This window comes from Strix uralensis, chromosome 8 (genome assembly GCF_047716275.1).
Source record: "Strix uralensis isolate ZFMK-TIS-50842 chromosome 8, bStrUra1, whole genome shotgun sequence".
In the NCBI taxonomy this organism is placed as follows: Eukaryota; Metazoa; Chordata; class Aves; order Strigiformes; family Strigidae; genus Strix; species Strix uralensis.
This window is the reverse complement of record NC_133979.1, coordinates 28,209,789-28,235,618: the sequence shown is the minus strand read 5'-3', so window position 1 is coordinate 28,235,618 and position 25,830 is coordinate 28,209,789. Positions and strand designations below refer to the sequence as shown.

General features: G+C 41.3%; 1 protein-coding gene across 3 annotated transcripts in view; it reads right to left on the bottom strand.

Annotated features, from left to right (window-relative positions):
- The window catches only part of NOTCH2 (notch receptor 2), an 87,127-nt gene that overhangs the window by 11,549 nt on the left and 49,748 nt on the right, over nucleotides 1-25,830 (bottom strand). The window contains exons 11-27 of one of the 3 annotated variants that reach the window (XM_074876824.1): nucleotides 24,039-24,272; nucleotides 23,427-23,537; nucleotides 21,562-21,754; nucleotides 19,860-20,005; nucleotides 19,232-19,351; nucleotides 18,969-19,121; nucleotides 15,927-16,155; nucleotides 13,281-13,482; nucleotides 10,579-10,732; nucleotides 9,414-9,598; nucleotides 8,444-8,576; nucleotides 6,137-6,382; nucleotides 4,031-4,143; nucleotides 2,969-3,498; nucleotides 1,898-2,245; nucleotides 1,514-1,656; nucleotides 440-650 (exon numbers count right to left, since the gene is read on the bottom strand). In XM_074876824.1, the coding sequence (XP_074732925.1) occupies nucleotides 440-650; nucleotides 1,514-1,656; nucleotides 1,898-2,245; nucleotides 2,969-3,498; nucleotides 4,031-4,143; nucleotides 6,137-6,382; nucleotides 8,444-8,576; nucleotides 9,414-9,598; nucleotides 10,579-10,732; nucleotides 13,281-13,482; nucleotides 15,927-16,155; nucleotides 18,969-19,121; nucleotides 19,232-19,351; nucleotides 19,860-20,005; nucleotides 21,562-21,754; nucleotides 23,427-23,537; nucleotides 24,039-24,272 (3,451 nt within the window). Of the gene's footprint in view, nucleotides 1-439; nucleotides 651-1,513; nucleotides 1,657-1,897; nucleotides 2,246-2,968; nucleotides 3,499-4,030; nucleotides 4,144-6,136; nucleotides 6,383-8,443; nucleotides 8,577-9,413; nucleotides 9,599-10,578; nucleotides 10,733-13,280; nucleotides 13,483-15,926; nucleotides 16,156-18,968; nucleotides 19,122-19,231; nucleotides 19,352-19,859; nucleotides 20,006-21,561; nucleotides 21,755-23,426; nucleotides 23,538-24,038; nucleotides 24,273-25,187; nucleotides 25,506-25,830 lie in introns of those variants that run through there. The other 2 variants (XM_074876825.1, XR_012629901.1) reach the window with 2 other exon arrangements.

The following is a 25,830-nucleotide window of genomic DNA, read 5'->3' as shown; positions in this document are numbered from 1 at the left end:
CTTAGTTAATTCAGTGGAAAGCCAAAACTGCAAAAATGGGGTTCTGCTTTTGAAACTTTCCATTATTTCTGAGTCATGCCTTTAATGTATTGAGCTAGATGTAATAAAAGTTTGTTGTCACCTATCAACCTAAAAATGTCTCACTCCAGGAGGAAATTATGCAAACAGTACCCAACCACTGAACTAAACAGAGTGTAAGAAAACCAATCATAACCGGGAGATCAGATTCCTTACAGGCATTTTATAGATTCAGTTAACTAAAGTTCTTCTGTCCAAAACAGATGTATTAAAATTTAGAGAAATCGCCTAAGAAGTTCTAGCTAAAAGGCAGCTTTCTCTACGGAGTTAAGTGCATTTAATGAAAGATTTATACACCACACTCTCAAAATCCTCTGACACACTAATAAACACACTGCCAGTGGCCTAAATGCAAACTTACTTGAGTCCAACAGCATCTTCCCCAACTGGCTCTCTGCGCTTATGATTACTAGGATCCCTGCGCAGAATAAAGCCCTCTGGGAGCCACAGCGAACCATGTTTGCGCTTACGCTTTGCCATCATCACACCCAAGAGAAGGATTAAGAGGATGATCAAAGCTGCCACAGCAAGTAGGTAAAGCAACTGTGTCTTCGGTGGTAACAAGGGTTCACCTAAAAATTCCAGTTAACATACAATGAGATTAATAAAGTGGAGACAATGATCTTCAATCTACATACTTTCTTTCCTCACTCAGAGTCTTTCCCACACATAGTGTATTGTCTCTACACTGTGATGCATTTAGAACAAAGGCTTGAGGAAGTTTAAGCTCCACTGCAACTGTTGTAAGAATACATCCTGCCTTTCTGGCTTCCCTTTATCTTGTTTCTCAAAATATTTTTTAGAGTATATGACTGCTGAACTGAAGGTCTTGCTCCTTCCTCAAGAGTCCTGCTGGCTGAAGACAGCCACCCTGAATCAGTGTAGAGAGAGCTGATCTACATAAAGATACGAGCATGACCCAACTAGGAGTACTTGACATTACCAATCTAGTACGAGGTTGCAGGTGAGCCTCAGACTGAGGGGGAGTGGAGCAGAAATCAAAGGGATTACATATGGCCAGAGGCAAAATCATCAGGTAGACTGAGGAATGCCCCCCACCTTTTCTCTCTAATGGCACTTTTTCATTGAATTCATGGCTTAGAGCACACGAATGGTTTTTAGTGCAGATGAGATCACTGCAATGTGTGGGGCACTGCTACAGCACATGAGATATTACTGTTTCCACGGATATTAAAATGACTAGGCTCTGAACTTAAATGCCCTGCCTTGCTAACCAGATGTCCCCTCAGAGAAGAATCAGTATATTCCACATACATACTTCTATAACTGGGGATGAATAAGTTAGCTCCCAGAAACCATACTGAACAGTGAGACATAATAATAAAATGATGATCAATGATCTGAGCACGAATTTTGCAAGCCCGTTTGCTGACTGCCTTCCTCCACAAGCCATTTTCCCTCTGCCATTACTTACTTTGGACAGACACAAAAGGATAGGGCAACATGCCCTTGATGGCCTGAGCAGCTAAGAGAGCCGCAGCAGCTTCTGTGTTCTGAAAGCATTGCTCTGAATCCTCTGCACACTGACGGTTGTCAATCTCCAGGAACACCCTGGTGCTGCAGAGACACAGTAAGAGGGCACAGAAGTCAGCGACAGAAACTTTTGCCAAAGCACTAGGTTAAACTGCAGACTTTTAACTTAATCCTTCCACCCCAGCACTGAATTTGGCAGCTGCAATAGCTTTACATTTCCCCATAAAAAGAAGACTACAGTCCTAGAAGGTCCAGAATGCCCCAGACACCTACAAGCAAAAGTTACCAGCATAACAGGGCCAGAGGAACAAAGGCATCCACTCACCCAATGACCTCTTGCTCTAGTTCTCTGTGCTTGCGAATGACCACAAGTGATCGCCGACTCCGTGCTGCTGATTTCTCCCCGTAGTACGGGAATACCATGGGGTTTCCCTGGGAGTCCAGCTTGATTCTCAGATTGGTGTGCAGGAGAGTTCCCAAAGTGCGCAAGAAGCTGCGAACGTCACCCAGCAGCTCGTCAGGGGGCATCAAGACCACAATGATTAGGGTCCCTTCTGCCAGCTTCTCAGCTTTGTCACCAGCACAGTCCAGACCGTCCCAGCCACACTCCTCACTATTACAGCCCTGGTCACAGCGGCCATCGGCGTAGTGATCTGCACAATACTTGTCATACCTAGAACAGCGAAAGGGTTACAGGCAGCATATAGGACATACATATTCTGTACAGTATACCTGCAGTCTAGGGGCCAAGGCTTTACACTCTTCATAATCATTTGAGGTAAAATTACACTCATATTCAGGTTATAAGGAGAAGCTTGCAATCTGGCAGGGTGGAAGTAGGAAGCATGGAACAGCCCAAGAACACGTGGCTCAATTCTGGTACCAGTGGATGAAAACTGCTTATTCTGTTTACTAAGATAAAGCTGTAACACCTCCTGCCTCACCAAAGGAGAATCATCACAGCAAAGCTGTAGCATTTATCACAAATAACTGAAGAGAAAGAAGTGCCATGACAAACAAGCTGGAAAACACATTCAGAGATAGCAAATACAGCTGGGATGAAAATAAAGGTATTGCTCGTATGGAGTGAAATTCAGTATAGGAGGCAGTACTATTAAAATCTCATACAAGGTGAAATGCTTCCTATTTACATTTCCACAGAAAGCAGGGCAGATCCATCGAGCTAACATGTTTCAGAACTTCTTTCCAAAAATAGACAAAAAGTACACAAAGCAGCAAAAACTCCTTGGTGACAGACTTTCAGCAAGAGCAAGGACCAGCAACAGAAACAACAGAAGAGATGGGAGCAGCAGGCATGAAGCATACCAACTACTGAAAGTGCTAGCAGGAGATACACTAGCGACACAGAGAAACCGTTCTCAGGATCAAGCCTTACTTGCATGTTTTGCTATTTTGCTGACATTCAAAGTTGTCAAACAGGCACTCGGGTGTGTTGCAGAACTCGTCACACTGTCCATTGAAAAGCATCCAGCAGCGCAATGAAGAGGAGCAGTTGGCCCAAGGATCTTCCATTCTCAGGGAGCAGTCGCCTCCATCCCACTGGCAGGCATGAGTGTTACAGTCTTCATCACAATAACCATCTCTTGCTTTTTCTGCACACTGGGAATCCAAACATCCTCGGGGCTCTGGGCTGAAAGTTACGGGCTGTTCACACTGGCTGCCTTGGGTGTGAACAGGGCACTGACAATAATAGTAAGGAGGCTGAGAATGAGGGTGGCAGCTTCCACCATTCTGGCAGGGGGCACTGGCACAACCCGTGTTTGTCTGGCATTCCTCTCCCACAGACAGCTTGGGGCAATAGCACCGTGGACCAGAAGATGTCTGGATGCACTGCTCCCCCTTCTTGCATTTCACTTGTCCACAAGTACTGTGGCTGCTGAACTCACATTTTGCTCCAGAATAACCCTACAGGGGAAAAAAAAAGCAAAACAGCCAGGCTCACAAACTTATTCTTCAGTGCTCTGAGGGCTGGCGATAAGGTGTCACATGCAAACCCTTTCTCCCCCATAATTCCTCTAGCCTCACTGCAGGAGCCATGATTTTCTGGATCTACTCTCAAGGATAAACTAGGAGCTTATAAGGCTCCGTAACATTTTGAAATGGACTTAGAAGAGCCATGAACAAGGGGAATCTTGCAGTAAGCACAGAGAACTAAGGACAGCAAAAAAATTGTTGAAATTTAATGGTAGGTTTAAGACTGAAAAGCCTACCATTCTGCCTCAAGAGCAGAATTGTTTGGGGTAACAACAGGCAGCAACACTCTCCTAGGGCACCCAGAAGCTCAAGGATGTGGGTACAGAGTGACCGAGGACACCACTTTGCAAGCAGTACAGAAGAGATAACCTTCACCTACAGTGGGCCAGTGAAACTAATGAGACTGTAGCCAGGGAACTCTACAGCTGAGGGAGGTGATCCAGTTTCAGGGTACGGTGCTTACCGGAGGACACTGGCAGATGAACCCATCTGGCATATTGCTGGCAACAGCACAGGTACCTCCGTTCTGACAAGGCTTCCGGGGACACACATCTATTACGCTCTCACAGTGACGACCTGAAGCATAGACACACAGGGAGAAGAGCAGAAAAATGTGTGTGAGCGTGCACACTGAAAAGCCATTACAAAGCAAAACGCTCCAACGAATAGCCAACGAGCCAAACACTCCAGTGAGACCCACCCTCAGAGCAGGCAGGGCACAACTCTTCAGATAACACATGCTCTGTAAGTAGCTGCCTAAGTAGTGGCAGAGGAAGGCACAATCCTAGAATCCACAAGGGATATTTGGAGAGAGACCACCTTGTCTGCTTCCTCAGGAATATGTGTTACCCAGCACAATGACAGAATTTGCTGCTGTTACCCTCAAGTCATCCAGGCACAGAGGCTGAAGGTCAGCACCTAAGGGGGTTCCTAAGACTTCTTCACTTTTTGGGTGGTGCTCAATGACTCCAAGGGCAAATCACACTCTAACCATGAATGAACCACCCTCAGGACCAGATGCAACACGAGTGAACAGGACAAGCAAGGAGACTGTCCTCAGACTGATCAGCTAGACAGAGAGGTCTTTACTGCACTGACTAGCATTTGCAGCGGCTCCCAGAGACAAACTCTGACACCAGACTTTAAAAGATGAGGATGACCTAAGCATGACTTGGACCCCCTAGGAAAATGTTAATAGAAGTCTCCACACATGTGCAGCCAAGACTGACTGCTTGCAGACAGGAGCAGACAGGGCAGGATGGCCCAGGGAGTCCTGGCATCCTATCAGTCACAAACCACAGCAAAGCCACCCCATTCCCTCCCAGGCAGAAGGGTCAATGTGGAATGCACAGAAGACGAACAGCTAGAGGAAGAAGCATGCTCCCCCTCTGTGCCTAGCATTTCCAGACAGATTTCATGTCTGAGACACAGCAGCTCTCCCTGCTCCTCCTAGGGTGCAGCAGGTCTGCGCTCCCCACGCTGCAAGTTCCAACAACCCTTCCATGAGAGCCAGAAGCAACATGAGGCGTAATTAATAAAAGCAAGCTTAACAGAGAGGCTTAAATATAAACCTATCTGATGACTTGCACTGGTGTCCCACTAGTTAGCCTGGCTCCACTTCCCTCCTATGTCACTCTTTTAGGCACTTCTTTTGTCAGTCTAGGTAATGCATTCAAAAACTACCACATGGATTCTTCAGATGCATGTTTTTGTGATTTCTTTGCATCTGACAATCACAAATTTAGAGGAAAATCACAGCATCTTTAATTTTTAAGGAAAAAAATAGAGCAAACACTACTAGTAAAGCATGTAGAGAAGGTCACTGGTAAGCAGGGAAAGTGAAAGGTTTTAACCAAGGCAATCTGAATACATAGGAAGTTAAACTGACATGGAAACTGGAAAGCTGAAAGTTAAGACACATCTGGAGACTATTAGCCCAAACTTATGCCCAGTGGGAGGCAGAAAGCAGAATAGCAGCAATACTAACAAAGGAGGGATCTAGAGAGAGTGAGACATAAGTTTGCGCAGTGTGAAATTCTTGTAAAGTTGTGATTCAAAGTTGGATTGTGGAAGGATCACATCACTAAGCTAGGAATGTACAGTCTGTCTATGCATAGTATTCCATCCTGACCACATCACCAACGTAAGGAAGAAAGGGAGCGAGGAGTAGAAAAGGAGGCCAAAAGCTAATTATGGATACCATGACACTGATTTATAGAGAAAATTCGTATGCTGCTTTGCAAAAGGAAAAGCCATGGAGAAACTGACATGTGAACAGTTACACTCCCAATATTAGAAATGTGAAATTCTGAAGGAGAAAAAAGTCCCACAGAAAAAAAATTCTGGCAGCCAAGTGTCTCAGGAGATTCCTTTGTCTGAGACAGCTCTGGAAGCCAAATTTCTTAGAAGGTTTAAAAGAAAGATTGGTTTAAAAACTGAGACATGGTGTAGGGAAACAATCAGATGTTGTAAAGGGAAGTAACTAGATAGCATGACTGCCAGAAAGGAAAAGAATGACCATTTTTCAAGATATTACTCTGAAATTGGAAGCATGTTTACAACTACTCACCAGTAAAAGCACTACGACAGATGCACGTATAATCATTTATCAGCTGAACACAGTCCAGACTTCCACGAGGGTTACAAGGATTAGAGAGGCATTCATTGATATCTCCCTCGCATCGCTCGCCTGCAAAGCCTGGGAGACAAATACAGCTGTAGCCCCCAATCTGGTCAATGCACTGCCCTCCATTAAAGCAGCGGGGTACTCCTGAGTCTGAAACACAGTCATCCACATTCTCTTCACAGAAACGGCCTGTCAAGACAGTAAAAAGTAACAATTTAAGGATACGGTGTCATGGCCTCATTTCCTATACTGCTCATCAAGTTTTAAGACCACGCCACATGCAGTCGCAGATATAAACAGGTAAAGATCCCCGCTTAATTCAATCCATACCCCATGCAGCCAGCCAGCCTCAGATCAGACCTAGAGAGCATGTGTTTTAGATACAGGCTGCTCTCAATGGTAGGCCATACTGGTATTTAGCAGCTTTCATGCTTGACTTAATTTGAGGGCATAATTAAAAACACAAAAACAAAACAAAACCAAAAAAGATGCACTCAATTTAGCCCTGCGCCTGAACATAGCCAGAGAGCCCCGTGCTGCCCTTGCAAGGCTGCGAGCTTCCCATCATTCATTTAACTTGGTGGTAACCCTGAAACTCGGTGAAGAGCATTTGTAGCGACATCATTAAAACAAGCAACAAAAAAACAACAGAAAAGCAACTGTGATAAAACATGGGTTCCTGGCCAGAAAGTCATTCTTGCAGTCTGACTTCTGGGGACCTACAGTAAACTCTCAACACCAGCTAGGATGGCAGTTCTTCCCTGTCCCTATGGGGTTCCCTTTCAAGAGACAATGTCTGGTACTAACCACACAGTATAATGGACAAAAGGGGACAGAGAGGGTAAGTTGAGCAACTAGTTTTGTCTGTTAATGCAGTTCATCCATCCAGAGCAAGTAAAGTCATTCACCTAAACAGGGAGGATACTTATACTGGCATCAGTAAAGTATTCATTTCAAACTGGGCCAGGGACAAAAGCTAAGTCTTAGTATCAGAACTAATTTTATCAATCTTCTCCAATTCCTTTCATTTACAAAAAAAAAAAAAAAATTCATCACATCCAAGAAGTAATTCATCTCAACAAATAAAGACTGAAGAATTAAAAGCAGCACATTTAGAACCTCTCAAAGGAGGGTGGGTGCTTTAGTACAACAGAGTAATTATGGCAATGCAGAAACTCTGATGTAGAGACATAAGAAGCAACTTTTTTTTTTTAAATTGGAGAACCAAATTAAGAACAATACATGAAAAATTGCTAATGCAATGATTTACAATGAGATAAACACTTATCCAGACTGGGGAGATATACTGACAGCCACACTAAAGTGAAAGAACTGGTAATATGCATGGGCAGGAGGCAAATATATTAGATTATTTTATAATTTTACTTAAATTTACTTTATCAACCAATAATTTAGTTCTACCTGACACACATCTGGAGATTCTGCCTACATTGAAATGACACACTTCAGAAAAAAAAAGTTCAGAGGAATGTAAAATCTTTAACTGACTTGAGAAATAAACTCAAGGAAAAAAGTCAAGTGATAAAGCATTCACTTATGGGTTAAAATGTGCAGTCCTGAATACTTTCAAAGGTAGAAGTCAGGGCCATCAGGTCAGATATAACAAGGAAATGGCAGGTTAGGTTTCAAGAAACGTGACATTAAACAGGCTGTGGAATCATGCTTACTGAAAACCACCATTATGTAAATGTGGACTTTTTTTTAAAAAAAAAGAACTTTTAATAAAAGAGCTCAAATTTGCTAAAATAATTTAAGTTAGCCTAGAGGCACTGAACTTCTTTTCCACAAAAGACTCTAGGACAGAGGACAATGCAGGGCCAAAATTTAAACAAGTAAAGGACACTGGAAATTATGCAAGAACTAAGCAAGTTTTCTGTATATTTCATAGCAGCTTAGCCAAAAAGAAACTTTGGGTTTACTATATCAAAACAGATAGGGTTGGAAGAGATCTTAACGGTCATCTCGTGCATCCCCATTGCCAAAGACAGATCATACATTCCCAAAGGACAGTCATGACCTATTGCTTTAAAAGAAAAAAAAGAAGAAAAAAAGAAAAAAAACCCAGCATTTATTTTTAAAGAGAAAATATGTATCTCAAGGGATTCAGTGCACTTTGGGAACATTCTTCAAAGAAAATAATGCATTCCCTTTAGACTCTGCACCATGACAGCAATAGTCAGAAGGGAAAATTCACTCTTGTAACATTCTCTCAATTGCTGAGCTTCATACCCCGAGTTCCTGGTGGACAGGAGCACTTGAAATGATTGACGAGGTCTATACATGTTCCTCCATTCTGGCAGGGCTGAAACTGGCACTCATCCACTTCATATTCGCAGTTGACACCCTGGTATCCAGGCACACACTGCCAGTATAAAAGTAAGCGTGAATAATCTTCTCCTAACAGATACATTAGTAGACATCTGAGAAAGGCTAACACAGACAAATCGAGCCCTCGGTGGGACAGAGTATGACTGCCTCTGTAGCTATACAACTGCAAGTGATTTCAAGGGCTGCACAGCCAGCCAGCTTAAGCACACAATTTGACCATGTGACTACTCAACAGCACACTGCACGTTTGCATTTGAGTGACTTTATTCCTGCAAAATACAGCGATCAAATCCTGACACCCTTTAGCACTGAGACTGGCCTAGTAGTTTTGATTTAAGGTTTACATGAAACTCATACTGTCCTTCTGAGCATGCGCTTCCAAGATGTTCTACCATTCTGAAAAGCTTAGGAAGGTTGATATACCAAAATCTCATGGTCTACACCACTCTCTGAATCAGTTGTAGGAAACAGAAAGCAGTGGAAGGCATCTCCCACCCTGAGAGGCAAGGGATACCTTGCCCATCCAATAGGGAGAATACAACATTCCTTTAATGCATTCTACATATATTTTAATATAAACCACACCTCAGGAAAAAAATCTTGCAAGAACTCTGTCTCCAAAGAGGCAAGGAGTTCAAATGCCCATCAACCACACCTCCTTATGGTCACACCTCTAATTCAGTCCTAAAAGCCTCTCAGGATCATTGCTTCTGCCACAGCTAAATTAAAAATTCTTTCCAGGTGCAGGTTGTTTTTATCCCCTCTTTGAAGCTATTCTACTGCTTGCATGTGTTTCTGATTTCTTTTGATTCCTTTGCATTACAATGCTCTAAATATTTAGACCTCTTCCTACGAAACCACCATGCATTACCTCGCACTGGTATCCACCCAGGTGATCCCGGCAGGTAGCACCGTTCTGGCAGGGGCTGGAGTCACACTCATCCAGTTGCACCTCGCAGTAACTGCCCGTGTAACCCACCTGGCACTGACAGTGGTGCGTGTTTCCAACGTTGAGGCAATGACCAGAGTGCTGGCACAACTGGTCCACTGTGACTCCTGAAACACAGTTAAAAAAAGTGAGCAATCACATAAGACACACTTGCCGCCAGTGTTGGTAGCTCAGCCAGGAATGAATATGGCTAGACCCAGCAAATTGAAAAGTTGAAACTCAAAAACTGAGGAGCTGCTCTTTAAATTACAGCGGGTCAGAACCACAACTGGCTTCCAAATGAAGGCACTGCTCAGTCCCCTTTGGATCACCAGCATCAACACTGGCACAAAGTCTTTGTATTGCTGTATTATTTTACTGGCTGGTGAATACACATCTGAAGTACTACTGTTGCAGTACAAAGGTTCAGGGGACCCAGAATGTCTGCAAAAGATATGGAAGCTTGTCACCCTTCTCCTTTGACACTGAAGCTGCTTGTTTGGATTTCCTGGACGGAAAATTGCATGACACTGCCCATCAGCCTGGGCTACAAGCCACCTTCCAGGAAGGAATTAGCTTAAAAAACAAATATTTTACATGTACACCATCTGAAGCAGGAAACTACTACTTTGGGGGGCCATGGTATTACCTATAGCTAAATAGTTCACTTAACAGCCAGCATTCTCTGTGAAAATACTTACAAAGGTCATGAGTTACAAGATGCCTTTTTTGTACAAGGACAATATGTCTTAAACCTGGCCTGCCTGGGATTTAGGCATAAATAGCTGATCTGTTTTCCAAAAAGGCAGTCCATGTAAAACAGTATTACTGAAACTCTGAGACTTCATAAAATGTTTTAATTCTTCTTTTCTAATATTTTTATAGTAGTAACTAGCTTCTTATGTCAGGGAGAATCCAGAAAGCCTCGACTCCCAAATGCAACCTTGCAGAGTTTTCTAGCTTAGAAGTGATCATGACTGACCACCTAGAGGAAAAGCTCTCTGGGATTTCCAATATGCTGTGTTCATAGGCATATGGGGAAAGTAGGTGCAGATTAATGATGCATGGGGAAATGTTTTCAGTTAAAGCACAGAGGATGCTTATTTACCCCGTTGTGAAGCTGCCACTTGACAAGAGACATTGGGCACATCGCAGTAAGCACCAGTCCAGCCAGATGGACAGACACATCGAGTCTGGGCTCCATTTTGGACGCACGTGCCTTTATTCTTACAGGGAGACTTGCTGCACAGATCCATAAGCGCCTGAAGAGAAAAAACCCACAACACGATATATGGCAAGTGCAGTAAGAAACACTACTCAGAGTACAAGTTTGAGGAGCAAAGAAAGGAAGCTCTGCAAAACTGGTTCCATGTGGCACTGGAAAGAAAGAGACAGTACTTCCCAAGTCTAAGCCAGGTGCTTCACTAACAATTTCAAGAGCTCATATGCCTCGGAAAGCGCAAATGTACAGAGAAGTAAACCCCAGATGGCAGCATCATTTCAAGAGTAAGCTGATCCTCACACCTTGCTATGCAGAGAGATCTTTAGCTGGCTGGGTTTGAGAAAATTCAGTTTTATCTCAGACTAGGCTTCTAGTTCCACATTAGGAGGAGGCTTCCAGCTATCAACAGTAATGGGTGCCCTTTCTTCTCTCAAACTCCCCCATGTTCGCTGCTTTTTGAGGATGAGAGATATGTTCCACATTTTGATCTTTCCTATTCCTTTTTGTCATTAGCTCACCATACCTGCTTTTGGCACCATTTGCTCTAGTATGGCCTCTGAGTTTTCCTGTCTTCTGAGATGCAGTGGAACCCCCACAACTGTTTTCTGAACTGAAGATGGGCCAAAGTATACTGCCTTTCTTGACTGCTTATATCAAAAAAGTTTCCAAACCAAGAGACTAAAACTCAGTAAATCATCATATGAAAGTGGAGCAAGGACCCAAAATAACTGTCTGACCTAATATAAACCAGCCACTAACCATCAGTTCCTTTTTGAGCACTTAGCCTTCAAAGTACTACAGCTATTTGATTGATTTCAAGCTGACTTGAGGGAAGGATGAGGTTTTTTTAAAGTGAGTAGTACTGAATTTTGGCTGTAAAATGCCATTTCAATTGCAGAAAGTTCTGCTTTTCAGATGCAAACTGTCTGCTCACAAAGATTAAAGTAGAAAAATCTGTGCTTTCACAGGCAACCAAAAAGAAACTTGGAATTAAGTTTTATCACATGTAGTTGAGCGTGAAGAAGAAAAACACCGAGCCTCTTGCTTCTGCATTTGTAATGAGTAGCTGACTGTTTTACATGCAAATTCTATAACTTATGAATCATTGTCTGATTTAGCTTTGCTAATTAGGTCAAGCCAGTTTACCACTAAGACAAGAACCACAGCATAGCTGTAATTTATAAATCTCTCCAATACAGCTTTAAATAGTGCTTATAAATTTAGAAAGTTCTGATTCCTTGTATAAAATGAGTAATACATTATGATCAAGCTTATCCGAACATAAAGCAGACTTTATGAGAATCCACAATATTTAATTTTGGGACAGGAACATCAATCCTTTTCTCAAGTAAAAACAAAGCAAACATAACAGAAGAGGAACTACTGAACTTCACAGTACTTTACAATCACTCTCAATGCTAATTCTCCCAATGAGGTTTAAGTGGTGTGCCCAGAATGCATAATTAGGGTAGCAGAGCGGTTGCTTTTTATATCACTTCATTACTTTGCATTCACTTCCTCCATTAGCAATACCTAGAAGCAGACCTGACAATTTAATGTCTAGCAACATACTTCTGGAAAAGCACCTCCCCCACCGCCACTAAAATGCTGCTTCTAACACCCACTGCTTTCCAAAGACACAGTGGCACAAAAGACAGTTGCAAAATTCTTACAAAATTGCAATGTTTTCCAGTAGTTTAAGAAATTCACAATTTCTTTTTTAAAAGGGAGCACTCAGACTGCTTATGAAGGAAGCCAATATAGTGTTTACTGTTCCAAAGCTAGAAATAGTCTCAAATCATTCTTGCTGTTTTGATAAACATAGAATAAAAAGAAAAAACTCTGATTTAAAAAATTAAACCAGCATTCTGTTTCCACTGTGATATGCCAAGTTTGAAGTTTTTAATAGGTACTAGTTAGTTATTTACAGCATGGGCTTGCAGCTCCCATGCTCAAGCGTGGAAAACTGTAAATTGCCTGAAGTCTGCAAGTAAGGCTAGAGCTTTTTATTGAGGCTGTGAACAGGACAATCACGTCAGTTACTGCCCCAAAACATTTTCTGGCTTCTTATGGAAAAAAATCTACAATCCACCCAGAATAACTACATCTCCCTGTAAAAAAATAAACCAGTTAAATCAAGTTCCTGCTAATCAGACTGATGTTCTGCTTTTTGTTTTGTGGTTATTTTGCGTTTTTTTTAAATACAGGATTCTGCCGTCAATCAGGACAATTCTATGCTTCAAATGAAATGCAGCCATTTTCAAAGCTAACAGCTCGTTTTCATTTATGAAGAAAACTAATCTAGAAAGTTCCAGTGACACCTGTCCTCATAAATAACCAAGCATTTTTCCCCTCCTTGCAAACAGACACTTTCAATTTCCAGAGTTTTCAACGGGGGCACCTGCTCTGACAGACAGAGGTGCTGGACTTATTTTTCCCAGGGCTAACAGGCCAACCATCTCTTACCAGATCTGAAGAAACAAGAGCTCTGCCACGTTTGCTATCTCACATCTAACCCAGTCACTTCTGCTATTGGACAGTTCAAACAACAGTGCCCTGTGCAAAATGGGCAAGAAAATGTCACCTACCTGACAGTTCTTCCCAGTATAACCCAAAGGACATATACATCGGTATGTGCCTAGGCTGTCCACGCAAGAGCCTTTGTTCAGGCAAGGATGTGAATCACACTCGTTAATTTCTGTGAGGCAGAAGGGTCCTGTAAACCCCACCGGACATTGGCAAGTAAAGGAATTGATCCCATCCACACAAGTACCTCCATTGAAACAGGAGCTGCAAGAGAGTGAGAACAAAGGTAAACTGAGACAAAACGCAATTAGCTCACAGCCAAAATAGCAAGTAAACATTACTGAAATGAGAGAGAAAACCAGAGTACAGGATCTTCTGACCACTAGTAAGTTCCTGCTAAAGAAGCATAAATCAGATAACAGCAATTCAAGAGGACTTCAGCTCACCCTCCAGCTCGTTGTCTTTTACCTTGGCCGGTGAAGAAAGTAAAGTAGGGTTTCAATGAGTCATTAGTGATGGAGCTAACTTATTCAGTGAAATCTTCCCAGCTTCAATGTGACCTCAAACAGTATTGTACCAGGTAGGCGTGTGGCTTACTCAAACGGATAAATTTTATACAGATTTTATTACAAATTACAGTTGTATTACAAATTATGAGAAACAAAACAATCTGCCTTTTTTTAAAAGCTTCAAAGGAGTCACAGGTATGTTTTCTCAAGGAAAAATTCATATAACATGCAAAACACAAGCATGTTCTTAATTGAAATTATGTGAAAGTATTGGTATTGCTAAATCCCTTCCTCCTCTTCTCATGAGAAACTTAAGTCCTTGATTTGTAAAACTACTCATATGTGCCCTAGTGGAATTGAGATCAAAGGAATTACCCCCTTCCCCCAATCTTCTGATCATAAGAAATTCTGCCAGATTAGGTGTCCTATGGAGAAGTGACTGGGAAAGTTAGAAGGGATGCCTCATGCAAAATGGACTCCTTTTTCCTTTTAAAGAAATGCCTGCCAGGGAACTCCTGCTCCTCTGAAAATAACCCCAGATAAGACTGAAGATGATCAGCTTGATAACGTACACAAAATTAATTCATGCTTGTTATCTGTTTTGCGCACTGTCAAAGGGTACTTCTATGAGAGAAGGCACTGACTCACTCCCTTGAACTTCCAGTGTAAGTTTTAAGTATCTAAATTATGTGATTACAGTAGAGATGTCAACATTAACCTATTTATCAGAGATGTTCCTCTGCCTTGTGGCCTGAATTCTGTTTTACAGGGACCAGAAACTGCTCTTTACATTCATGGCAAAACAAGGAAGAGAAGACAGAGTAACTGTCAATCACTTGGCGTGTTTCACTGAAATCAGGTACCTATCTCCAAAAGAAGATGGCACTCTCTCACAGGCAGCTTCTCACGCAAGACACGGAAGAATTATTTGAACCAAATTCAAATTGGCCAACCATCACGGCGCTCTTAAATAGAGCTCAGTAAATTTTGGTTGAGGAGGTGTGACTGGTTTAGCCTGGCAAAGCGTTGAAAATTGCTACATCCTTCATTCATACCTGCAAGACTGGTTTCTGTCCTGCCTGATAACAACAAAAACAGGATGAACCTCAAGGAAGAACCAGGCTTCTGCTAAAACACCCAACATATTTCACTTGATTAAACAACTGTTGTGCAAATTAAACACACCCTCATCAGTGACACAATCCTGTTCTTAAGCAAAAGATATTAAAATACTTCCTCCCCCACAAATGCAATTTTATAAAAGATAAGAAAGATAATTTCTTTGTGTGCAGAAAATGCATGAGAATACCAAGAGCTTTGCATTTAGGTGCCTTATTTGTTTCTGGTAACTAGACTAGAACAGACTATTTTTAAAAAATTTTTTTAACCATTTCAAGCTTTATTAGAAATTGTTTCCATGTGAGAATCTGAAGTTACTGACATCAATCCTAAAAAAGCTTAAAACAAATATGCAGGCAGCTGATGGATACACAGGGTTAACTCTCAAAGAGCTTTTAAAACTACCAAGTGAACCATTTATATAAGGACCAGCTGCTGAGCATTTTAACTCAGTTCCACACACCCCCCTTAGAACCTCAGGTTTTATCTCAACACTGCTAAACCACATCCAATTTGTGAGCATTAAAAGATCTCTGATGATTAAACCTTTCCAGTACAGAATTTGTGGATTTAGTGTACCTCCTAGTTGCTTCTTCATATTATTTGCAGTCAATAACTCAATTCAGGGCTAATTTAATTTTCCTGCCTTTCTGAGAGTTGGCCATTGCTTCCATTTTTGCAGCTTTTGTATTTCTCAACACAGTAACCGTTCATAACCAATCAATTATTTCCCCTCCCCATATGATGTCTTATAAAATTATAAATTATTTATGCTTTAATAAGTTAGCATCTGTTACTGTCTTAATACTTGTTAAATGCTCATATTCCTCCTATAACAGAACTAAGCTTTTAACTAGTCATGCAAACAGAAGACCAACTTTGACAGGGAACTGTCTTTCAGCTGGTATCCTGCACAAGGTAAGCAAGTCTCCCTTCCATGAATCACAAGTATGTCTCAGTGACAAAAGGCAGGAAAACAGATCCTCATCATTAAAAACTGCTTCTGAGTAGGACTGACTTCAAGCCACGAGCACACTTTCTGTGGCTCCTTAGTGCAGCACCATAATGAAGTTATCTCACCTCTCAGTGCATTCATCGATGTTGTTCTCGCAGTTGGTTCCCTCAAACCCAGGCTGACACTTGCACGTGTAGCTGTTGACGTAGTGGGTGCATGTGCCTCCATTCCTGCATGGTTCGCTCAGACATTCATTGGTATCTGTTTGACATTTATCTCCATGAAATCCAGGTAGGCAGATGCATGAGAAAGAGTTTATCCCATCCACACATGAAGCTCCATTTTGGCAGGGATCTAGGATAGAAGCATTACAGTAAGTATTAAAATGGGTAACAGTCAAAGGCCAGGTCTAGAGTAGTAGCTTCTAGGAAAAAAGTATCACCAGCCCAGAGTGTGACAGACTACTGACAAGTTTTTCTGAGCCACTTCATGGAAGAGAAAATTGCAAAGCATTATCAGTAACAAATTCACAAGAATATGTGGATCAAGACCAAGCTTCAAGACCTACAGGTTTCTCTGCTGGGATTTGTTCAACCAAAACCAACAAAATCAGACCCAAAGTCTCTTGGTTTAAAATTCAAACTCTGTTTTTCTGACAAGTGCCTACTGATAAAGACAGTACAAACAGCACAGCAACTGCTTCTTCCTTACCAAGTCTTATTCATAAGAGAACTCCACCCATTCTCTCTTTTCCAGACATTGCTCAACACAAGAAAACCTGTGTGATTAATTTTAAGCATGATAGCAGTCCAGTCAAATCAAATGTGTATGTGTATATTAGTATATATATGAGCACTTGTGCATTACTGAGCACTTAGCATTCTTCCCAGTATCAAAGGCTGACTGAGGAAAGGCTGGCAGAAAAGCTCACAAACTCATACATGACCTTGGATTCCCCTCACCTCTGCATTTCTTGACATTTTCTTTACCCCTACCATGGTCTTGCTACTTGTGTATCACCATTTTTTGGTCTAAGCCACCCATTACTACAGTATTCCTCTACTTCCACAGTACCAATCTGTCTAAAGGTCTCTGCTATTCAGTAGTTTCTTCCTGCTTTGCTCCTTCACTTCTGGATGTAAGACACACATTCCTCTGTCAGATACTGCCTCTGAAGCCAGATTCCTTTTCTACTCTACATTCCTTAGACCAAAAGCCTACATATATGAAGGCAGGGAGAGAAACTGGGAGGGGGAGAGAAAAAGAGGAGACAAGAAGGGGGATGAAAAAAAAAGTTACAGAGCAGGGTTTTTTTTATCTATGACTATCTTTAAGTACTACTAAAACACAAACTTGAAAATGCAAATAGATTCCACTAAAAATTTGCAGTTCAAAATAAGTACAAGATCATTCTGTTCACTGGTAAACAAAGAAAACAGATGTGAAAGGTAATTAAAGCTCATTTATTGACTGAGAAATATGCTCACATGATAAAAATTTGTATTATAAGAGACACACCTGCATCCATTTAAAGGTCATCTGACTACTGCAGAGAAAAAGCACATTCAAAGTGAGACCCCTGGCAGCTATAAAATGTGTCTATGGCAGCCAGCCATTTATGACTGAAGCCAAAAGCTGCACATTAATTTTCTGTGCCACACATTTACTGACAGAAAAAGGAGACTCGAGTATCAACTTTTCAATAAGTTCTTGTTGTTGGAGGGTTTGTTTGCTTCATAGATTAAAGACATTTGGCTCAAGCCATGGAAGGTTTTTGTTATGCTAAATGAAATCAGCTGTAGCAGTAATTTGAAATTCTTCTTCAACCTCATGGGTGTGCTGCCTAACAGACAACATGGGATGAATCTCACAGCTCTCAGAACACTTAGGAAGAGAGAGAGATTTCCCAGCTGTTCTAGGGAGAAAGATGAACACTTTAAAAAATGTTTTTATCTTCAGACACCCACGTAAAAACTAACAGGACAAGCAATAATTTTGTTGGCTTCAGTAAGCAAAGCTCTGGGTCAATGCACAGTGACACTTTTTGTACTGTACCTGTTTGCTCAGAAAGAGGCAATCAAAAGCTTAGGCTGAGCCAGATGTCTTAAAAGTTCTTTCAGCAGTGCTGCTTTGGGGTCTCCCACAGTAACTTTTGCTAATAGACTTGTTTGGATCCTTCTCTACAGCAGTCACAAATTTAATTTTTTTCAATGTAAAACACAACTCTCTAAATTCATACCTAAAGTCTTTAAGACTTTGGTTTGTTTTTAAGCTATTCTAATAAAAAATAGAGGTTTGGGGTTTTTTTGGGTTTTTGGTTTTTTTAAAGAGACAGCAATTAAAAAATTACAACATTGGGAACTCCTCCAAAGTTTGATAAAGCACTTTTCAAATAGTAACAGATGAACATTTAAACACATGACACTTCTTGGGAGACTCTGATTTTTATCTGATGATACATGACACACATATATATATATATGAGAGAATAACGCCAACAAGAAAAAGAAGTTACCAGGTACTCGATTTCCTTGGAAACAGCAGTGTCAAGGGCATGAAGTTAACATTTGTTTTCTTGTAATTTAAACAATTTCAGTACTCATCAGTGCATGGGCTATCCTCCTGCAACTGCTACCTATTCTGGAACAGAGGCCCTTCCTGCTGCTTAATTTGTTTTCAAATATGGATTAACTGGAACAGCAACAGGACCCACTCTTTCCAGAGTATTAATATCAGACGGAGACATTTCAGGAAAGACTGCTATACCCCAGATTCCCACCACACCTCAATCAAGCTTAACGTTGAAATACAGGTAAGCCCTGCAGTGTTACTTTAACTTTGTGTATTAAAATTTCAGGCAAATATAATCCTTCATTTAACAGTTCTCCTTATTAAAGTATGTAAACTCTAAGGACCTTTTCAAGTTAAGAATCTGGGAACAACTCCTGATATCAGTTAGAACACTGTAGTTCATTTCTGGCAGCTGAATTTGATAGATTTTGACTGCCTCAAATATGCAAGTCTTACAAAACTGAGGTTTGGGGTTTTCTCTTTTTGGTAAGAGATTATTAAAGAACTTTCAGTATCTGTCAAATAGCAGTCATGAATAGCACAGCAAAATTATTTCTATGAAAAACTGAAAAACAGGACAATCTGCTGATACTCACTTGAAAGGCAGTCATCAATGTTACTGTCACAGTCTCCTCCAGTGAAGCCTGGCCGACATTCGCACAGGTAACTGCCTTGAATATTATGGCACAGAGCATGATTTTTGCAGGGCTTTGAGAGACATTCATCAATATCCACTGTACATCTCTCCCCTGAAACATGGAGAGTCCAGAAGTAAGACACCACATAAGGAAATGGTCAACAGGCTCAATGCCAATACTGCTCAGTGTTGAAAGTACAGTATGTTCCCCATCCACATTACCTTCCCAGCCAGGGGCACACTGACAGGTGTAGCCTTCAGAGTCAGGAGATTCTTGGCAAATTCCCGAGTTCTCACAAGGATCAGGGGAACAGGGAGCAACCACTACCTGGCAGTTCACACCTGGAGAGCAGAAGGGGAAAAACCAGGAGAGCATGCTGCTAAGAGCTTGGTGCTTCTTGGAAGAATGAATAAAGAGATTGTAACTTGCATGACTATCCTACACAGCACTGGTCAGCATTTCTGTATTTGAAAAATCCCAGCAAAAGGAAAAGAAGATCAGAGCACTCCTCATGGGCTCAGTGGGTACAAGCAGACAGCAGCCATGGTAATTCCAAGTTTAATGCCCCTTCAATTCCCAGTGCATTTATGTATCTGTCTAACTTTCTTACAAAGAAAATGCAAGCTGAGCTGCCACCAGGACATTTCTTAACAAGTCCAAACAAGGCTTAGATATGGTCTTACTAATAATAGTCTACATGAACTGACTGTAATTTAACTTCATACAACCATGGCATTTCTCTTCTTGATTCCTATTTCCATGAAGTTTAATGAAAAGATTAAAATGGCACTAAGGGTGCAATGAAGTGGAAAGGAAAAAGAGAACAGAAACTTCTCTTTGAATTTTCACCTTTGAATCCTTTCCTACAGGTACATCTATATCCATTCAACAGATCCTCACAAGTTCCTCCGTTCTGGCATGGGTTTGATTTGCATTCATTCTCTTCTGTTGAACAGTAATCTCCTATCCAGCCTGGGTCGCAGACACACTTGTACCTTTAAAGGCAAAAACAGAAGCAATTTTAGAGCATTCTGAAAAAACTCCTCTACCAGTTTCTCCTGCAGATTAGTTTTGGAGAGAAAATCAGAAGACCTCTCTTTAGGAGAGCCCTAGTTATGTTTAGATTGCTCACCCCAGCTGTATAGTTTTGAAAATACTGAAAATAAACCCTTAAAACCACACTTCCCTCTGTTACAGTTTTCACAAAGCGCTCAGTCAACCAGCAGTATGTTTCTGCTTTGATAAGACCATCTCGACACATTTAAACAGACAGAAAAAAAAAAGATTAAAAAAAGTGGAGGGGAACAATAGGTTCCAAAGATAACTAGACTGTTTTAATACAAAGTAGTGGTTACAAATGAAAACAGCTGGCTGGGAGCAGGAGCAATCTATTCCATCATGTTTCAAAACCTGAAGTAGAGCAGCACTCCACCCATATGACGTAGAACCAAGGATTTGGTGAATCACCCTGGACTCAGGCCATGCAACACACACACCGGCCTCCCTCCCTGTCATACAAACAAGACTTATTTTGTCTGGCACCTAGTGTAAGGTGTACATGGGCAAAATATGAATGCTGGTGACAGATGATAGAAAAGACGAACCAAAACATTTGTTTGCCAAGCTTACACAGAGGATGAATTAGCAATAAAGGCAGCTTTCTTGCCAGCTCCAGGAAAAGTGCTGAATCCTGCCCTACAGAGTTACCCGCAGCGGTAAATCACTTCCTTGCCCAAGTGCTGACACCACTTTCCAGGATGCAGCATACATCTGGGAGGCACTGCTATTCCACGTACAGTTGGGAAGTTTCACAAACACAAGCCCTACCTCCCCAAACCTGTTGACTCCACAGGCCCTGTGCTCATTACCAAAAAGAGGTCTGATTCAGGGCTCCTGAAATCAGCATTTGGTCTTCCTGGATGGGAAGATTCAGAAGCAACTACTGTCTTCAAAATAGCCAGAAAGGGCTTTCCTTTTTTCTCTCAGCCATGCAACAATGTAACTAAAGCTGACTAAATCTCAGCCTTGGACAAATTGTTCTAAGTCAAATATCACTCTGTCTCCCAGTGTCAAAAGTTGTCTGTCTGTTCCTTAATAGAGAGTATTTGGGTAGCAAGTACAGCACTAGCCAACAAAGATAGTCTCCACGCTCCACGTTTTAGAGTTCAATGGAATAGATAGCTGCTGCTCCCCAGAGATTCAATTTTGAACCATTTCTTTCCTTTAATTACATTCACTCTACTCACTTGAATTGCCAAACCCTCCCTTTAGACGGTGGCAGTCCACCCTGCGCTACATGCCCATGCAAAGACAGCAAAGAATACAATGCAGGACAGAAAAACCTATGTTGAAAGAGCACGGACTGCAGCTGGTGACTAAAGGTCTACACCTTACTGCGATTATGTCATAGGCAGCAGATAAATCTGGATCCTAATCTGAGAAATTAGAGAAAAATCAGAAACCTCAAATCAAGATGGAACTCCAGGCAAAGCAAGGAAAAAACCCAGTACAGAAGGCAGCAGGTATGTTTAATGTGACAGTAAGCACTTACCCACTGGTAATATGTGTGCAGTTGCCGTGTACACAGGGATTACTAAGACAGCCATCTGCCTGGGACTGACAGTGAGGATGATGGTAACCTTCAGGACATACACACCGAAAGCCATTGACTTCATTTATACATGTTCCACCATTATGACAGGGGCTGGATGTGCATTCATCAATGTCCACATTGCAACGTGGGCCTAGGAAAAAAAACAATACTTATTAAGTAGTATTTCTTATAAGAACATTTGCTTTGCATGTCTGCAAGAACATAACGTTGAGACACAACTCAGTAAAGCCAATGCAGCCAGACAGAGCTTGCATGCCTCCATGCTTTAACTGAAGTCAAGAGAAGCATTTTTGAAAGATGCAGCACTTCTCTGTGCCTGGAAGACAGCACTTACACTCAACAAGTATTTACAAACCATTCAAGAATCTCAACAGAATTCCACTGAAAATCACCAGTTAATATTGATTAGGAAGGCAAAAATCACTCAACTGTATCATGCTTGGAACAAACCTCTTGAGCTCCACTTGTCATAGCCCTGCTCTTCTGCTTTGAAAGTACCTACCCTTTGAACAACCACTACTGCCATACTGTCTGCAGTAAATACAGTTCTTGTGGTTTATTGCGCAAAAGGGACTCTAAAAAACACCATTTCCTGTTTTGCCTGCCTCTGAGTATGACTGCAAGGTTCTTGAAGTAGTGACCATAAGATCCTGTGAAGCTGGAAAGCTAAACAAAGTGAACGTTGCAGTAAGTTGAAAGCATTTTTAATGTAAGGAAACAACAAAGTAATGAGATGCGATGCAAGCCAGCTCTTTAAATACTGCAATATGCCAATTCATCATATTACTGAATTATTTTAACAGCATAATAGTAAGAAGTCCAGTAGGATAACAAACATGGTATGCCAGCAACAAAGAAGGCTGAAAGGCAAGAGTGACCAGGGTCATGTCTCTTCCTGTTCGGGGGACTAAAGAGTACAATCATGCCCGAGCCAAAGGAAGGAAGGAGCGTCAGAAGTTTAGAAAGACGCCAAGAGAAAAGCTCAAAACACATGAAACCTCTTAGTGCTATTTCTAATGCGTTTCAGATCAATTCTAATTAGAATCATTCAGTAATAAACAGTAACAAACGTGATGAGAAAACTGTTATAAACAGTACCAACTGCCTTACAACAATTATTTTATGAGTGTATTACCCTACGTGGCTCAAAACATACTAGGTCCATTATAAACAGTGTTGAGATGTGCTTTAGTCATCAGAAATAGTCCTGATGCAGATCTACACTTCTAAGCATGGATGCAAAAGTGCCCGAAAGCTCCTTTCTTCAGCCCTACTTTTACTGTATTAGATAAGACTTTGTAATTTAAAAAGGAAACAGAACAGACCACACTATGAAAGAAAAGTACTGAAAAAAGCAGGTTATTCAGCTGGAGACTTCAGAGCGGAGAGCAGCTCATTAGAACACTGAGTTAATGCTTTGCTTTCACAGAATGAGAAATACTGTTCATGGTCAAAGCCCATGGTACTGTCTAATCAAACACCTCTTTATATTGTCCACAATCTCTCTGTCCCTGGAAAGAAGCTGTAAATAATAAACCGAAGTCACATGGGTTTATTTGTTATAAAACCAAGAACCATGAATTGTACATAATTACCTAACAAGAATGGCATTTCACAGCACATTTCACATTCTTCTGGTTGGTAGAACTTGCTGTAATGTAAGATGCTGAGATTCAAAGATTAGAAGGATTTACCGAGATTCTAACCGAATCCTTTGCAGTCAGTATGCAAAGAACAGCTTCCTTAGCTACCTGGATAACTATCTGCAAAACAACTCAAAGCTATCGGGTAGCTGACTTTACCTGTAAATCCAGGTTTGCAAGCACAATTGTAGCGATTAATGCCATCAATACAGTCCCCGTGAATGCATGGGTTACTTGCACAGTCATCAAAGTTATTTTCACAGTTCACTCCTGGAAAAAAAAGTCAGACAAATAAGGAGGCCAAATCTTACAAGGAAGACAACAAAACTACTTCCCAGAAATAGCCAAATTAAGAATCCCACCTGCTTCAAAATTACACATGCATTGGTGCAACTCAAACAGGTGATGATGCAGAAGCACTGCGACACCAGGGCACGTCACCTCAGTCACTGGGTGCTGACTGAATATGACCCTAAACTTGTACTAAATGTTTAAACAAAAGAATAAACCCTTTTGAACGCTATGCCTATTTTTTTCTGCATGCTTGAATTTTGGGACTAAACAGGAGGTAAATTCTTCCAAGATGAGTTGCAGTACCAGTAAGGATTAGGCAATTCACACAAACACACCAAAATTCAGCAAGGAAAAGTAATGTGAAAATATACTTTCATACCATAAGCTTATCTCTGTACGCAAATTCAGCACACACCAGAAATAATTAAACGCTTGAATTCTGTTGGAATTCAAACTTTCCGCTTGTGCTTTATGTACCTGAAGTGCCCAGCAAACAGTTGCACTGGTAGCCATTCACCAAATCAATGCAGCGCCCTTGATGGAGGCAAGGATTGCTGTGGCATTCATCTATCTGCTCACTGCATATGGCACCCATGTAGCCAGGATTGCATATACACGTATACGAATCAATTCCATCTTGACATTCCCCATGGTGGCAAGGATCAGGATCACAGTTGTTGATATTTTCCTCACACAGAAGGCCAGTAAAACCTAACGAAAAATGGTGAATGGGAGTAAATAAGAAGTTAACTGGTGTGATGCTGCAGTGAATATAATGCAAATATAGAAAGAATTATATTAAGAATCAGCAAAGTGGCAGACAGCACAAAGGCATCTCAACTTGTGCCCATTTTCCAGCCCTGGAAAACAACACTCTTCCACTGCTCACAGCATTACAGAACAACATCTTGCATGGAGAATCCTGGCATTGGAAGTGGTTACCTTCAGTTTATTCAGAACAGTAGCAATGAGAGGAAACATGTAAATCGCCACGAGAAATATTTACTTGCATCAGTATAAACTATCTGAAGGCACTCCCCTGCCATCATTTCTTCTACACAATACCAGGGGGGTGACTTTTTTAGAATGAGAAATTACTGCAAAGATGCTGCAGAAACCTTCCCAAGGGAACTCCTTTGGCTCATGTCAAAGCTTCTGCAGCTCTGCTTATTAAAAAGTTTCTTGGTCCTCTCATTGGAAAACCTTTCAGTAACTCTAATCAAGCACCAACTGCAAATTTATGAAAGACTGCATGCAACCTCTTCAGTTAGGAGCAATGAAACAAGCAGCAATTTGGCCTGTTTCATTCTGCTTCAGCTGGGAAACATCCTGAGCAACAGAGGAGGACTGAATCTCTTCAACAGAAGGGCTAAAACAACAGTTCAGGAAGCTAAGAGCATCAAACAACTCACTCAAGAGCCCCATTTTCCATGATGGAGCAGAGCTATATGAAACAGGGACAATTTAAAATAAATGGTTTTCAGAGATGAGGTTTTGGAGCAACAGCTCACACTGCCTGCCGGCAGCTGAAGATTAGGAAGATAGGACTTCAAATTTCAGACACCAACTGGAGACTGATACAAACCAAGCTGCAGGGAATTTCAACAGCTGAAGAGTGATTCTCACCTGAGTATTATAAGTGGATAACAGGCTCCCCATTTTTCATACAGGTTTGTGGTTATTTCTCTGGTCAAACATACCAGGTGACGGCTAACATTTCCAAGTTCTGCGAACGTATGCATGGATGAATGGGTGTGGAAGTAGGTGGGGAGAGGGAAGGGAAGCTAGTTAGAGAAATGGATATAAAAAGATGTTAGGGAAGGAAGAAAAACAAACCGATAAGAGGACGAATAGTGGCAAAAAAAAAAAAAAAAAAAAGGACAGAGGCAAAGAAAAGAGGAAAGACCTAAGACAACTCAAGAAAAGAAAAGCCATGGTCTACCACTGGGAAGGAGAAGTGGAATAATGCCAGAAGGGAAAGAAAAGACAAAAAGCAAGCAGTAAATAGAGCTATCTGTACAGCATTTGGCCAAACATTTTGCAGTTTTCAATCACTTCGGCAGCTGGTGATTACCATTCACGGAACACATATCACTCATGAGATTAATAGAGCAAGAACATACTCAAACATTATTTTCCAGTAACTGACCTGCCCCAATGATGAATTCCGTATTTCAGTCTTATAGAAGGCTGTCAATATTAAATATAATACTTAGCATACATTTGTTCAAAAAATTATTACCTTGCCTCCTACTGTAGCTCAACTGAA